Source organism: Solanum verrucosum, unplaced genomic scaffold, assembly GCF_900185275.1.
Source record: "Solanum verrucosum unplaced genomic scaffold, falcon-dt-bn FXZP01000064.1, whole genome shotgun sequence".
Classification (NCBI taxonomy): Eukaryota; Viridiplantae; Streptophyta; class Magnoliopsida; order Solanales; family Solanaceae; genus Solanum; species Solanum verrucosum.
The window spans coordinates 2,387,022-2,401,631 of record NW_026020144.1 but is presented as its reverse complement, the minus strand read 5'-3'; the positions used below and the strand labels follow the sequence as shown (position 1 = coordinate 2,401,631).

The following is a 14,610-nucleotide window of genomic DNA, read 5'->3' as shown; positions in this document are numbered from 1 at the left end:
ATGTCAAGAAATCTCACTTGTTCGAGTTAACGATTTCATATATTTGATTTGTCGGTTTACTTTGATGAAGACAAGTTTGTTGGGCTCAACCTTTGTATGAACTCTTGAAATTTGAGGGATGCTAACAACACAAATAGGGTTTGCATCACTGACATTTATAATTAACTTTGTATATTTTTTATTCTCTGCCCCAAATATAATTAAAAAAGAAGAATAGTTTAGTTTTTCTTCAAATATACTCAACATTAATGAGCAATTCAATTTTAAATTTATGTTTAGAAAAAAAGACTATATGATAAAAATATCAAATTCAAAGCTAATAAGGTCAAACTTCAATATGTTTAGACTTACATAATTGGAAAAAAAAATGCTAGCGATGGTGCATCCTCAAAGCCCATTATTTTTTCTTTGAAATGGATCCTACATGTCCATAGAAGATGAGTTAATATATGCATTAATCTTTTCTCCTTCAACATAATCCAAAATAGTTGTTGGAAGGACATAAGCAATTTTTTAAAATGGTTTCACAAAGGACTTTTGTATTGATAAGAAAGAATTATGATGATGCCACTCACATATTTAATCATAATGCATATTACATGGATTTTAAACTTATTTTTTTCTACAAATATATTGTAATATGTTATGCTTTTATAATATTCTAAAAGAAAATAATATTATATCACACAAATTTCTTTTTCCAGAGGCAATTTATTTGTGACACGTAACTATATATATATATTCTATAAAAGAGTATGGTAGATGCTTTGTAAAAGATTTATTTCTTATGTCTTTTATTTGTATTATTTGATTGATCGGAAGCACTTTATTCCTAAATTGGATTCTTTTATCGAATTAGTTGGATTAATTCAAAGTGAATATAGAATATTGAGCATCGGACGAAATAAAAAAAATTAGACATAATAAGTAGCCGTTCGTCGGCCGTGGACTGGCCGCATCGCCCTTGGACTGCACACAACGGTCAGCCGACGTCGGCCGTGGACTGGCCGCATCGCCCTTGGACTGCACACAACGGTCAGCCGACGTCGGCCGTTGCCATTCTAGCCAGAGATGTGAGGAGATTGCGCTCGAGAGCCATTCTTGTTGTTAAGGTCCGTTTGAGACATCGTCCAGTTGAGGAGGCTACCTAGGGAATCACTACATAGGTCATAACCTATGGAATATTATCATAGTTTTTTTGTGTTTTATTATGAATTTAATTTTGAAATCTACAAGTGTGTATCAATATATATATATATATATATATATATATATATATATATATATACCCAAACCTCACGGCCAAAACGATCTGAAATTCACAACTTAAAGTTCTAATATTCTACAATAATTCAAGATTTCTAACATTTCACAACCTAAAGTTCTAAAATCCTACAAAAATTCAAGTTCTCTAAAGTTAACAACTTAAAGTTCTAAAATCCTACAATAATTCAAGATTTCTAGCGTTCACAACCTTATGGCCTGCATCTTATGACGATGCAGATACAGGTATCCCGGATCAGCATCCTGCACGTCGTTGATCCAGTTGAGCACTTCAGAGTCAGTGGTGAGCCTCCTTGCTTTTCGGAGGACTCGGTTATCAATTTACCCAATAAACCAAGATTCTAAAATCGAACCTATAACTTGATAATTTTTCTTAACAAAATCGTTTAAAAACCGTTAAGCTAATAACCATAAACCAATAACACTTTTTTCAATCGAGTCTACTTGACAGGGCTTCACTAAAACGAGCATAACCTTTTACTCGGATGTCGGAATTTAGCAAACTCGGTGGAGTTGGAAAGATAATTCAATTATCTATCTAACCATATGTTATGGGACACATAATTCATTTTATGCTAAGAGTTATGACCATCTGAAGTTGACCCATCATACGAACTCGGAATCGCACAAACTTGGAGGCGTTGGAAAGATCATTCCAAGAACTTTCCAACCATGTCTGGAAGTACACCTAACTCATCATGATCTAGGAGTTATGGCCATGATTTAAAAAAAATAAAATGGTTAATTATTACAATTTATAATACTTTTTTTATATTATATATATATCTTTATGATATTGATATTAATTTGGGCAGATCACCCTTTTTGTATTGCCATCTCCCAAATAGACAGTAGCCTCTGCAAGTCCGGCACCGAGTTGCTCATTGCAATCCTAAGAGCCTTTTGTCAAGATCGTAATGCGTTTAAACCTTAGGGTCGCGATCGTGAGTGACTAGTTTCACGTTCATGAAAGGTAAACAAGTCCAAGGGCACGATCAAGTGTCATGTTGTTGCGATTGCAAATAATTACATTAATTTAAAAGGGAAGCAAGTCTTAAAATGGCTAAGTTTACTTTAAATTTAAGTTTATCAAAGTAAAAGAAATTTTATTATTAAAGTTATCTACATTTTAATGGATACATAGAATATAATTTTTAAGTGAGTAATAAACTATGTAATTCAAAATATGTAATTTAGTAGTGGAGTGAATATTTTAAGAGAAATCAAAATATAAATAAACATAAAATTAGGCAAAAAAAAATCAACTTATAATATATTCATAAATAAAAATTGTATTTATAAAATGTAATTTTTTAATAGAAAAATATATTATGATAAAAACAACGATTAAGTAAGGTTGTGAATAGGGCAGGGCATTCGGTATTTGGGTTCGGTTTCGGTTTTTTTGAGGTTTTCGGTTCTTGTACAACGTGTACCGAACACCGAATCGAAATAATTTGGTTCGGTTCGACAAAAAGGAGGGATGCAACACGAGAACTTCCCAGGGCGTCACCCATCCTAGTGCTACTCTCACCCAAGCACGCTTAACTTCGGAGTTCTGATGGGATCCGGTGCGTTAGTGCTGGTATGATCGCATCCATCATTCATAGCACTCTAAATTCTATTAAACACCTCCTTCCTCCCAACGCCCTAGCCTGCCCCCCACCGACCTACCCTCCACGCGCACCGACGCATGACGTCGCCCGTCATGCCCATCCTCAACGCCCCCATCACCTGTCCTAACGACGTCGTTCCTGCAAAAAATATTTAAAATGAAAGAATAAAAATATTTAAATATCTATTAAATGTATGTAATATAAAATTAATTATTAATAATAGAAATATACTAAATATCTTTCATCCAAGTGCCACTAAGATGCATCGTGATCTGCGGAAAGTGTTTTGGTGGAACAGAACGAAGAGAGGCATAGCAGATTTTGTGGCAAAGTGTCCTAACTGTCAACAGATTAAGGTAGAACATCAAAAACTAGGAGGTATGGCTCAAGAGATTAACATTCCTACATGGAAGTGGGATGTGATAAACATGGACTTCATTTTGCGATTTTCGAATTTTGATACGGTTGTTCTAAAATTCGGGTTTGACCCATTTCCCACTCAATTTGACCCCCTGAATAAGAATATGAAGTCGAATTTCTGAAATCATGCACGGATTTTGAGATATATGGAAATTACAATTATAGGTGTTTCCGAAAATGTGCTAGAATAGACTCCCCAAAAGGTGTAGAAACACAAAAGGGTTCACAAAGTCTTTCAGGAAGAACATCAAACTTATTTGCAACATAAAAAGTTACAAAAGATAAACTTGCTCCTGCTTTTTACTTGGAGGTCAGATTTTAGCAAACTCGGTGGCGTTGGAAAAAGGATTCAATTATCTATCATATCATAGGTCATGGGATACATAATTCCTTTTGTGCTAAGAGATGTGCCTATTTGAAGTTGACCCAATCAACAATTGAATTAATATATGGACGAATATTGTAAGTGCTTTAAGGTATTTTAAGAGTATTAAAACATTAGAAAGCTATTACCTTTGAAATAAATCACAAAGCTCTCAACATACCTTCCAAAGTTAGGATAGTACACTCCGTTTGTCCATCAGTTTGTGCAGAAATGTCGTTCTAAGATTTGGGGCGACCATGTGCCGCCGAGGGCATTTTTCTCGACCGGGCTAGACGCGTTTGGTGTGGAACGGCAGTGCTTGTTTTCGGGCGAGTTGACTTTTAAAGAGAACATCATTTAAATATGATAAAAAAGTTAAGAAGTTGGCTGGATCATTTTACTTAAAATATATTTGTTTAAAAAACAATAGCGGTCAAATAGAGGTTTAGACGAGAGAGTCATTATATTGGACTTTTTTCGTACGTTCAAAGAATATTGTGTCAATTAAAATTTTGATTATAAAAGTGAAAGTTGACATTAATTTCACATCTTGATATTTGATAATAAAATTGATTTCGTCCCAAAATTTACAACTCGAAATTAAAAACTTAAATTTAAGATTAAAAATTTACATTTCACTGCTTTATTCCTATCTCTAGAGCCGCTAACTTTTATGCATAGTTGCATACCATTATTATATATATGAATTATTTCTAAAGCCAAATTGGTGGATTTCATGAATTTAAAACAAGGGTCTATGAATGTTAGGGAGTATGCCCTCAAGTTTAACCAACTTTCAAGATATGCTCCACACTTGGTTGCCGACTCACGACGCTTGCCCGATGCGCACGTGCCACGTCCGATGCGTGCAGGCCTTGGCTGATGCCGCCTGACGTTGGCCGACGTCGCTTGCCCGATGCCCACCTACCACGTCCGATGCGCGCAGGACCGAAATCCTATAATGTTATCCCATGCTAATGTATACAGAGCGTAGGCTTGCTTTGAGCACTCTAATTTCTTCAAAGTAACAGCGCCGGAGGCACGACCCGGCCAATTAAAAGCACGCTTAACTTCGGAGTTCTGATGGGATCCGGTGCGTTAGTGCTGGTATGATCGCATCCATCATTCATAGCACTCTAAATTCTATTAAACACCTCCTTCCTCCCAACGCCCTAGCCTCTTTTTCTCAATACTATCTTAGATTCAGATACCCAAAGCATGTACACTAGAATCTAACTTGTAACAACTCTTAACATCGCTAAGGTCCATGAATGCTTCTTCAGTGAGAATATCATCGGCAACGACGATGGATTCAAAAGAGAAAGAAGATTTTAGACTATTTTCAGAACCATCTCCAAAAAATTACGATGAAAAGAAAGAGTTTCTAAAGAGTAATTTATATCATAGGCTACCAAAAGGGGTTCCTGTTCCTCCTTCTGGACCATCACCTATTGAGAATAATGATAATATCAACTTCTCTTATCCTTAATTAAAAGTGAATTAATTGCTTAATAAAAATATTAATTATTTTCTTTCAAATTTATCTCTATTTTAAATGAGTAAGTGATACTTCACATAGTCAAAAAATATTAATTATTGTCTAACAAATTTTTCTCTATTCAAATGAGTAGATTTTTATGTAATTAAGACAATACCCCCTTCATTGGTCGTGGACTGCCCGCATCGCCCTTGGACTGCACACAACGGTCAGCCAACGTCGGCCGTGGACTGGCCGCATCGCCCTTGGACTGCACACAACGGTCAGCCGACGTCGGCCGTGGACTGGCCGCATCGCCCTTGGACTGCACACAACGGTCAGCCGACGTCGACCATGCTACTAGCCTAAAATGACCCTTCCGGAGCTGATGGAATCATCAGAATTGGATTCCGATGTCATCTTCTTGAACTTTTGATCGAAAATGATTATTCAAGGTTCATAAGCTCCAAAACACAAAAACTCGCACCAAGACCAAACGAACGACCAGGTGACCGAACTGTCAGTCCCAGCAAGTCATAAATGACTTGGGGTCGCTATAGGAACGCTCTAAACGACACACAGAAGGCAAGACACAGAAATGAGGTCTTAACGAACGTCCAAGTATAATTTTGGCAAAAATAAGGTCGGAATTCTTGATAACAAAAAATCTATGGACTATAGCACACGAAAATTTCATTTGTGTATAACCAATTTTGTAAGACCTCTTGCATTACAGCTAAGTCTTTAGAAGTGAAAGGTTAATTCTATACAAGATGAATAATGTTATATTGGGAGTGATTTTGGGTCGTTAAAAGTATTTATGAAAGTGAAAAGAAAAGCCGCTAAAACATGAATATCAACTCTGTGTATTTAGAAATACAAAAGAAATTATGTATGTATCAAAGATACAATATAAATTCTGGAAGGTTGAAATGTACGTAATTAAGAATTTTAGGGCATGCACGTTACCTACTTGCACAAACAATTATTATTTGTTTTGACAATTATAGTAAAGAGTTAGGTAAACATTCTTTTCTACATACGATATTCCTCAGTGTGAGGAATGTTTGTTTGTTGCCATCAAAAAGGGGGAATGTTGTATTCTAGGTGTTTTGATGATCCTCACAAATACAGGGATCCGGTCCCTTTATAGAGGGTTCAAGGCGTGCGCGGCTAAGTCATCCACGGCCCCTTAAAGTTGTTTGCATATTTCATTTAGACACCTTAATTAGGACTATTACCTATTGAACACTTAAATTGTTCAAAAAATGTACCTATTAAACACAAAATGTTGATATGGCAAAAAAAATGTTTTTCACTTCCTATGGGCGCGTGAAAGTTTTTGAAATACTATTTTATTTTTATTTTTTTCCAAAAAAAACTTACACTTTTTCTTCTTTAATTGACACTTGGCATTTAAATAAATTAAAATATTTTTTTAATATTTTAAAAAAATCTTAATTCAAAAAAGAAAGAGCACCCCTACCCCCTCTTCAAGTCATCTTCTTCCCCAAATTTAAATTTTCAAAGACAACTAAAGAATCTCCATTTTTTTTTATCTTTTTCTATTTCTTTTCAATATTCATAAAAAAAAACTGAATCAAGTAATTGAATTTGCAAGAAAAATAAAGAAAATAGATTTTTGAACATAGGGATAAAAAAAGTAAGTCGACGTTCCATCTCCATTTTCGGTCACCTCCGAATAAATATTACCATTCAGATAAAATTGTAAACTCACTAAACTTATCAAAAACAATATCAAATAATTCGCTAAATTAATTTAAGTCCTCTTGATTTCTCCGTACAATCGATTTCAAGATGATTAACCATTGACAAACTTCCTTTATTCATCACTCTTGTACCAACTCTTTGAATATCTTTCTCTATCACGTATTAGGAATGAAAAATAATTTTGGATAAAATTAATTTGGGTCCTTTCGATTTTCTTTGCAATCGATTTCCGGATGAGTAACCATTGACAAACTTCTTCATCACTATTATATCAATCTCTTTGAATATCTTTCTCTCTCACATATTAGGAATACAAAGTATTTTAAAAAAAAAATCGAATCTGCAAGTAATTTGCAGTGAAGTTTTTGTGGTTTGGGAAAAAAAAATTGATGAGAAGAAGATGAAGAAGAAAGGGGGTTGGTAGGGTGGGGTTGAGTAAAATGGGTTTCATTTATTTTTTTTATTATAGAATAAATATAAAATTTCTTTGAAATAATTTTCATTCTTTTTAAAATAAAAATAAATAAATCTATAGTTGTTGGGGTCAAATGACACATGTCATCTTTTAATTAGTCATTTTTGTCACGTCATAGCAAGTGTATCACACACACTTTACCTTTGTTACTGATTATCAAAAAAGGTTTAATAGGAAAAAGTTTAGGTAGATAAAAGTGTTCAATAGGTACTAGTCCTAGTTGAGGTATCTAAGTGAATTATGCGGACAACTTTAAAAGGCCGTAAATGATTTAAGCCAAATAGTAAAATACCTTGTGCTAGCTACCTCAAGGTTTATCCTAGTAGTACTACTTTTTTTCTCCCGTTAATTCTTTGATGGTGTATTTTTTAATCTAATTTACTCGTATTTAACTATTTTATTAGATATTTAATTTATTTATTTTATCGATACGAGTACTGAATAATCAATTTGATATTTTTGTCTATTCAAATTTAAATGGAAAAGATTCATTAAATATTTTTTATCTTTATTGAATTTAAATATTGAACTAAAATGATTTACGCCTCTTAAATTTCATCTTTTTCCAATGCCCCTCTCAAAATTTTAGAAATAGTCAAATTACTAAAGAATTTAAGGTATGTACACCTGTATTAATGAAATTTAACCGGTTATATCATGTTAGTAATCTATTTTTATTGTTGTCCACTTAATTTTACTATAGAAATTACATGTTACACTTTTGATAGATTGTAATTTGATATGAACTAGAGAGTATATATGATCCAAATAGTCTGGGGCAGAGTCACTAGTATAAGTATGGGTTTAACAAAATTTAATAATTTTAGTTTAAATTTTATATTTGTATTAAAAATTTATACTGTGATTAGAAAAATTTAAAAATCATGTTTCACCTTACCATTAAAAAGTTTTTTTCATGTAAAATTGATCAAAACTTTTGAAAAATATTTTTCTTAACAAAATAAGTTCCTTAAAAATGAGGAAAATGACTTCTCTAATAAACGCAGAGAAAACAAGCTCTACAAGCACATTTGACATTACCACTTGGGCCAGGTGTCACACCCCAAATTTTAGCCTAGGCTGATCGACACATAGTATGTTAACTTGACCGAGTGAATTAACTTTACGTGTCATATAATTTTGATTGTGTACTTTCCACCCTTCAATACACCGATCTTTGCCCCATCCCAACATCCTTATCCTCCTATCTCCGTACTCAGCTCCTATAATATTTGTCTGTATTATATACGAATAATTTGCCCAAAAGAGAATCATTCAACTAACACAGCAATCATACATAATCATCCAAAAACCGTTGACGTTACTATGAAAGGAGTCATTTTTTATTTTATTTTTTAACTTTTCCATAAATTAGAATTCCGCTAGCTGGGCACAGAGTTGTTAGAATAATAATTAAAAATTAAACAGAGATTAGTTTAAATTGAGCATTGATCTGTACATTAGTCTTCACTCATAGTTGCAAATTCAAATTGTAAACAATTTTCTTGTTTTGTAATCTAATTTACTGATTATGGCAGAGGAGAAAAAGTTGGCAAAATTTGCAGTCCAAAATGGATCAGTTGATATTTGTGAAGTCATAAAGAGTTATATACCATTCTTGAATGTGAGAAGATTATCAGAAAATGCCACTTTGCCCAAAAGAAAGTTTCCTGATTCTGCAGCTTATGATCTTTTCAGGTACAAATTAGTAGTATTTAGTTTCTTGACTATAACTGTTGATCTAATAATAGCAAAATCGTTTCGGTACACTAAGCTCCCGCTATGTGTGGGGTCCACAAAAGGATCGGACCACAAGGGTCTATATTGTATGCAATATTACCCTGCGTATGCTGATGTTTTAATGATACCAACATGAGTTGTGGTGCAGTGCTAAGACTGTTTCACCCTTAATTAGAAGTCTTGAGTTTAAATCTTGTATATAGAGAAAATCTTGTTGTGAGCACCACCCAAATGGGCGCTACAATCTAGATTCCTCCTTTGAGCTCCAATGCGGACACCGGACACATAAACCAAAAAAATGTCTTGATAATGATAAATAAAATGTTTTTGTCCTAAGTTGTGTCTAATGTTGGTAAAGTATTTTGCTTGAGAGTTGGTTTTGGTAAATGGCCAAAAGTGTTGGAGTTTAATTGTCTAACAAATTATGTTGGTTACGGCAACTGCATTTTAAATTTGCTAATTTTGGTGAACTTTACGTGTGACCAACAAATGGATTATTGCTGAAGCAAATCGGATAAGGGGTAAACATCAGGTGCGGATAAATATTTTACCAATACGACTCTAGGAGATTCTATATTGATAATGAAAAGGAAATGGTTTGTTATCCCTATTTAACCTGGTGTTTATTACTATTCATTATTTATAGAGTAGAATCGAACACGAATAGATTATTGACAAGATGGATGCCTAATTCCGATACATAAAAGAGTCTCTATCAGTGCTAGTTAGGTGAATATCGTGATTGATGGGAAGTACTGAGGCTAACTCTTGCCTTCCCCTGATCCGCAACGTGGTCCAGGGAACATGGAGAGAGATTTATTATGTTTTTTTCTTTCTTCAGCAACTGATAGAAGTAACTGTACATTTTCTACTCTTGACAGAAAAACAGATAAGAAAATGGCTTTATATGCCCTTTTATATATAAATATGTTAAGTTTGGACACTGCTAAAAGTATTATCAGGCACAGTGATTGCTATCATGGATAAGATTTTTATGGTCTCAAACTGTAGCAGAACTGTTTGATAACAAACGCGGATCTAGTAGAAAAGATAGGGCTTCAGTCGAGCATGAGCTCAGTAGTTTTGGCTTAGACCTTGTATATGTGTTAAAAACTCGCTAAATAAGTACAAATAATAGATTCAAATCTTTGAGCAACTATTGTTTCTTTTGATGATTGTTAATTTGTTCGTAGTGCAAGGGACGTTATGGTTCCAGCTCGAGGCAACGCAAAAATTGCCACTGACTTAAGCATAGACTTACCTCCAGGAACCTATGGTCGTGTCGGTATGCTGCAACATTCTTATCTGAATGTATTCATTTTTGTTTTACAATGACAATCTGTCTTTAAAGGTTGTGCATGCTTTTGTTTCATGTGTAGCTGCAAGATCAAGTTTGTCTTGGCATCATTCCATTGATGTTGGAGGTGGAGTGGTTGATTTAGACAAAAATCCTGTTTTCGTGATACTGTTCAACCATTCTGATGTTGAATTCGAGGTGAAAGTTGGCGATAACATAGCACAGCTAGTCATTGAGCTCCATGCTATACCTGAGATTGTTGAGGTTTATCAATAATTATAATGTGTCTTTTGAATTTGCTGGAGCAGCTTTGTGTCTGTGTATGTTATGCAGTTGTTATGTTTATTGTTCAACTTTCATTCTCCGAGGCTGATCTAGAACGAGTTCTTTGGGTTCAATGGAACTAATTGATTTGGGCTCGAACTATGTATACATATTGCCAAAAAATAGAAATAAAAATGTATGCATATACAAGGATCACATTGATTTTCGAATCCTCTGACTCAACATTCTGTATTTGCCTCTGCCTCTCTTCATACTGTTGACTGTTGTAATAGTTGTCGTTGGAAGCACCTTTCTGCCTCCAGACCAAATGTGTTTGTGTCTTTTAATCAAATGTAGGTCGAGTTTCTGTGGATTCCATTGCTTTCAGCTCGAATTATGTATACATATAAAGGGATCCGACTCTACATTCTGAATGTGCCTATGTTCATGCTGTAGAATGTTGTAGTAATAGTTGTCGTTGCAAACACCTTTATGCCTTCCCCGGCCTAGCTAATCCCAGTAACTATACATTTCATCTGTTCATGTGTCATCATTGACTATAAGAATCAAAAAGGCGAAAAATAATGTATATCTTTCATTTACATCATTTAACAAGTCATTTTAGTAGTGACAAAAGCTGGAGAATACTATGAACTTATGAGTAGACATAATACAAGTAAACAGTATATGAATGTTGAAGATACAGTTAATTTCTTACTCTGATGAGAGTGAAAATTATGGTCTTAAAGGCGTTCGACAAGTTGGACAAGTTGTTTTTTTGGCTAACCAAGGATCAAGACATTGAGCATGGAACACATGGTTACAAGGTGGAAAACTTCTGCACTATTCTGCTTCACATAGACTATCCAAGCAAATGACACACATCGATGAATTAGCTTGTCCTTCGAGGTAGAAGCAACTGATTCCTTGCAACTCTTTGACTGATAATCCTGAGTCATAAGCATCCATTCGAGATATCTCATCGTTGGAATCTACTTGTTGATCAATCATATCAAGAACAAGGTAACAAACTACCATATGTACCACGATAATCGAGATAATAGCAACCAAAAAAAGAGGGGATAGGAGTTCAGCAGCAGAGGGACTCATTTGGATAGATAGGATTTTTTGAAAAAAGATTTTAAATGACATAGATAATCATTGAACTCCATGCTCTTGTAATAAATAGGAGTAAGAAAATAATACTAATAAAAATATTATTGAGCCCCATGCCATACCTTAGGGTTGTTGATTGTTGAGTAACATCAATGACAAATGCGTGAATGTTCACACTTGATCAATGTATATTCACTCACATACATTGAAACAAGAATTACAACCTCGTATTTATTGTTTAATTCACACACTAAATGCGAATTTGAAACATATTCTATGTCTACATATGTTGAAAAATTAAAATGGTCTATATTTGAATCTGTTGCCTCTACAAAATAATTGTAAATTTTGTACTCTTCATTTACATTATTGATATTAGGCTGAAATATTTATGAATTTATCGTATGAATATTAATGCTACACGTAGAAGTATAGTATTTTTTTTTTCTTAAAAAAGAATTGGGGAAGGGGACAAAAGGAGACAAGAAAGATTCTCACTGTCACTGATATCACTAGATTGTAATACTTGACTGTCCTGTTTAGTTTCTTACTTTAAGAATGAAAATCGTGGTCTAAAAGGAGTTTGGCAAGTTGGACAAGTAGGTTTTTTGGCTAACCAAGGATCAATACATTGAGCATGAAACATATGGTTACAAGCTGGAAAACTTCTGCACAATTCTGCATCAACAAAACCATCCAAACAAATAGCACATATTGAGTAATTCACTTGTCCTTTGAGGTAGAAACAATTGATTTCTTGCAACTCTTCAAGAGATAAACCCGAGTCACGAACAACATCTATATCATCGTTGGGATCGCCTTGTTGTTGATCGATTAGATCAAGAACGAGGTAACAAATCATCATGTACACGATGATAATCGCGAAAATTGCAATCAAAGAAAGAGGAGGAGGAAATTCATCTCCAAAATAGCTCATATTGATATGTTAATATCTTTAGAAGTTGCAAAGAGAAGGTGAACAAAAAAAATCCATATGTCATTAGCCTATAGATTGACTTTGACATGTTGAATAATAATCTCTTGCATATATTAATTATATTTGATTCAAAGTTTTAAGTTTGAAAAATGAAAAAGAAAGCTTAGCTTGTGGCTTTCTTTTGATTGTTCTTGAATATTAGATTTGACTTTAATTTGATCTCATACATATCTTACTTCTAATGCACAAAATCTATTTCACACGTACAATAATAACACTAACATATTTCGTATAATTTTATAAATGTAGTCTAAACAGAGACGTACACAAAAATTAATAGTATAGGGGTACCACTATCTTTAATATAGACATGTTAATTTGTTTTCTTCAAATAACAAAGACATATCTTTAATATAGACATGTTAATTTTGTTTTTCTTCAATTAACAGACATATTTTTAATATAGACATGTTAATTTGTTTTTCTTCAATTGACATGTCTACATCATTTTACTCACTAGACTAGAAAGTTTTCGGTATAACTCTCTTTTTTTTTTTTTTAAAGAAGGAAAAAACAACCAAAATAGAAATAAAAATGGACTCTTAACTACTAAAGTGTCAAATAAAATTTTAGAAAATGCTAAAGTGAGAATTGAACTCAAGTGATCCCATTAAGTGTCCACCATGCACCCCAAATAAATCAGGGGAACCACTTTACCTTTATTGTTGGGGTGTCGGTAAATAAATATATATATATATATATATATATATATAATATATAAATTGAAAGCTACCAGCATATAAAAAAATAATAATCAGAATAGATGTCTGCCTTAGGAGATGATTTTTTTTTTTTTCTGTTTTGGGTAGTTGGGGGTCAAGATCATTTAAGTATATTGTCTCCTCGGAGGAAGATCTTGTTTATTTCAAGAAGTCTCTTTTTTCTTTTTTGAGTTTAAATAATACTACATTATTAAAGAAATTGAAATCTTTCAAAAATACTTTTTCTATCTTATAAGGCAGGAATAAATTTGTGTATAGTTTCAATGAGTTTCTACATCAAAAATATTATTTTCACGTGAAAACTTATTTTTTAAAACAGGAAAAAGAATGAAAATTATATATATATTTAAAAAATATTCCGTTACCGGGAATCGAACCCGGGTCTCCTGGGTGAAAGCCAGATATCCTAACCGCTGGACGATAACGGAACTTGTTGATAATAATTGCTGTCTAGCTTTATTTGTACGCTAAAATTGATTCACAAAGTCACTTAGCATGTTAAATATAAAGGTCACACGCAAATTATAAAATCCATTATACTATTAAGTTCAATATGAAATTACATGAGCGGCAGGATGGGCTAAATCCTTGTTAGCCGTAGAAAATTATAAATTTAAAGTAGCAAATTTTCAGGTGAATTTGCTAATTGTTATGACTTGCTTAAAGGTCAAAACCTAAATCTTGAAATATCCAAACCGATCTTAAAAAATTCAATTCAGTCCGAAGTTAGTTGGATGAGAATTGGATTGTAATTTCTTCGATCCGTAAACCAAAAATTCAAATCGTAAATTGCATATCCAATCTGAATGACACAAGCCCACCCTAATGGTGTTTATAGAGCCATAGAATCTGTTTCTCATAGACCATTGCCTCAAACTCAAGTGTTTGCGCCTAGACATCCTAAAGACAAGGAAGGATGATGGTGACTTATTGTTGGTGATATTAAGGGGTGTTTGAATTGACTTATTTTTAGTGACTTTTGACTTTTGAGTATTTTTTATTTTGAAAGTGTTTGGATAATATAAAAACGGCTTGAAAGTACTTTTTCTTTTTAAAATCAGAAGTTGGGATTCCCTATTTTATGACTTTTGACTTTTAACTTATAAG

The 14,610-nt window shown here is 33.4% G+C and overlaps 1 protein-coding gene and 2 non-coding genes across 3 annotated transcripts; 1 reads left to right on the top strand and 2 right to left on the bottom strand.

Moving 5' to 3' along the window:
• Positions 1–2,764: 2,764 nt before the first annotated feature.
• LOC125827970 (5S ribosomal RNA) lies at positions 2,765–2,883 on the bottom strand. Its single transcript, XR_007443017.1, has one exon. It is a non-coding gene; the product is annotated as a 5S ribosomal RNA (ribosomal RNA).
• A 5,899-nt stretch (positions 2,884–8,782) lies between these two features.
• LOC125827752 (deoxyuridine 5'-triphosphate nucleotidohydrolase-like) lies at positions 8,783–10,898 on the top strand. Its single transcript, XM_049507075.1, has 3 exons — positions 8,783–9,065; positions 10,301–10,392; positions 10,487–10,898. The coding sequence occupies exons 1-3, from the start codon at positions 8,899–8,901 to the stop codon at positions 10,678–10,680; spliced, it is 453 nt and encodes a 150-aa protein (XP_049363032.1). The 5' UTR covers positions 8,783–8,898; the 3' UTR covers positions 10,681–10,898.
• A 2,961-nt stretch (positions 10,899–13,859) lies between these two features.
• Positions 13,860–13,931, bottom strand: TRNAE-UUC (transfer RNA glutamic acid (anticodon UUC)). The gene has a single exon. It is a non-coding gene; the product is annotated as a tRNA-Glu (tRNA).
• Between the last annotated feature and the right edge of the window lie 679 nt (positions 13,932–14,610).

Bases quoted from the DNA above. Each gene is read 5' to 3' on its own strand.
- LOC125827752 (XM_049507075.1), top strand. From the start codon at position 8,899: ATGGCAGAGGAGAAAAAGTTGGCAAAATTTGCAGTCCAAAATGGATCA. The intron at 9,066-10,300 runs GTACAAATTAGT...ATTTGTTCGTAG, and splicing joins GCAGCTTATGATCTTTTCAG to TGCAAGGGACGTTATGGTTC. The intron at 10,393-10,486 runs GTATGCTGCAAC...TTTCATGTGTAG, and splicing joins AGGAACCTATGGTCGTGTCG to CTGCAAGATCAAGTTTGTCT.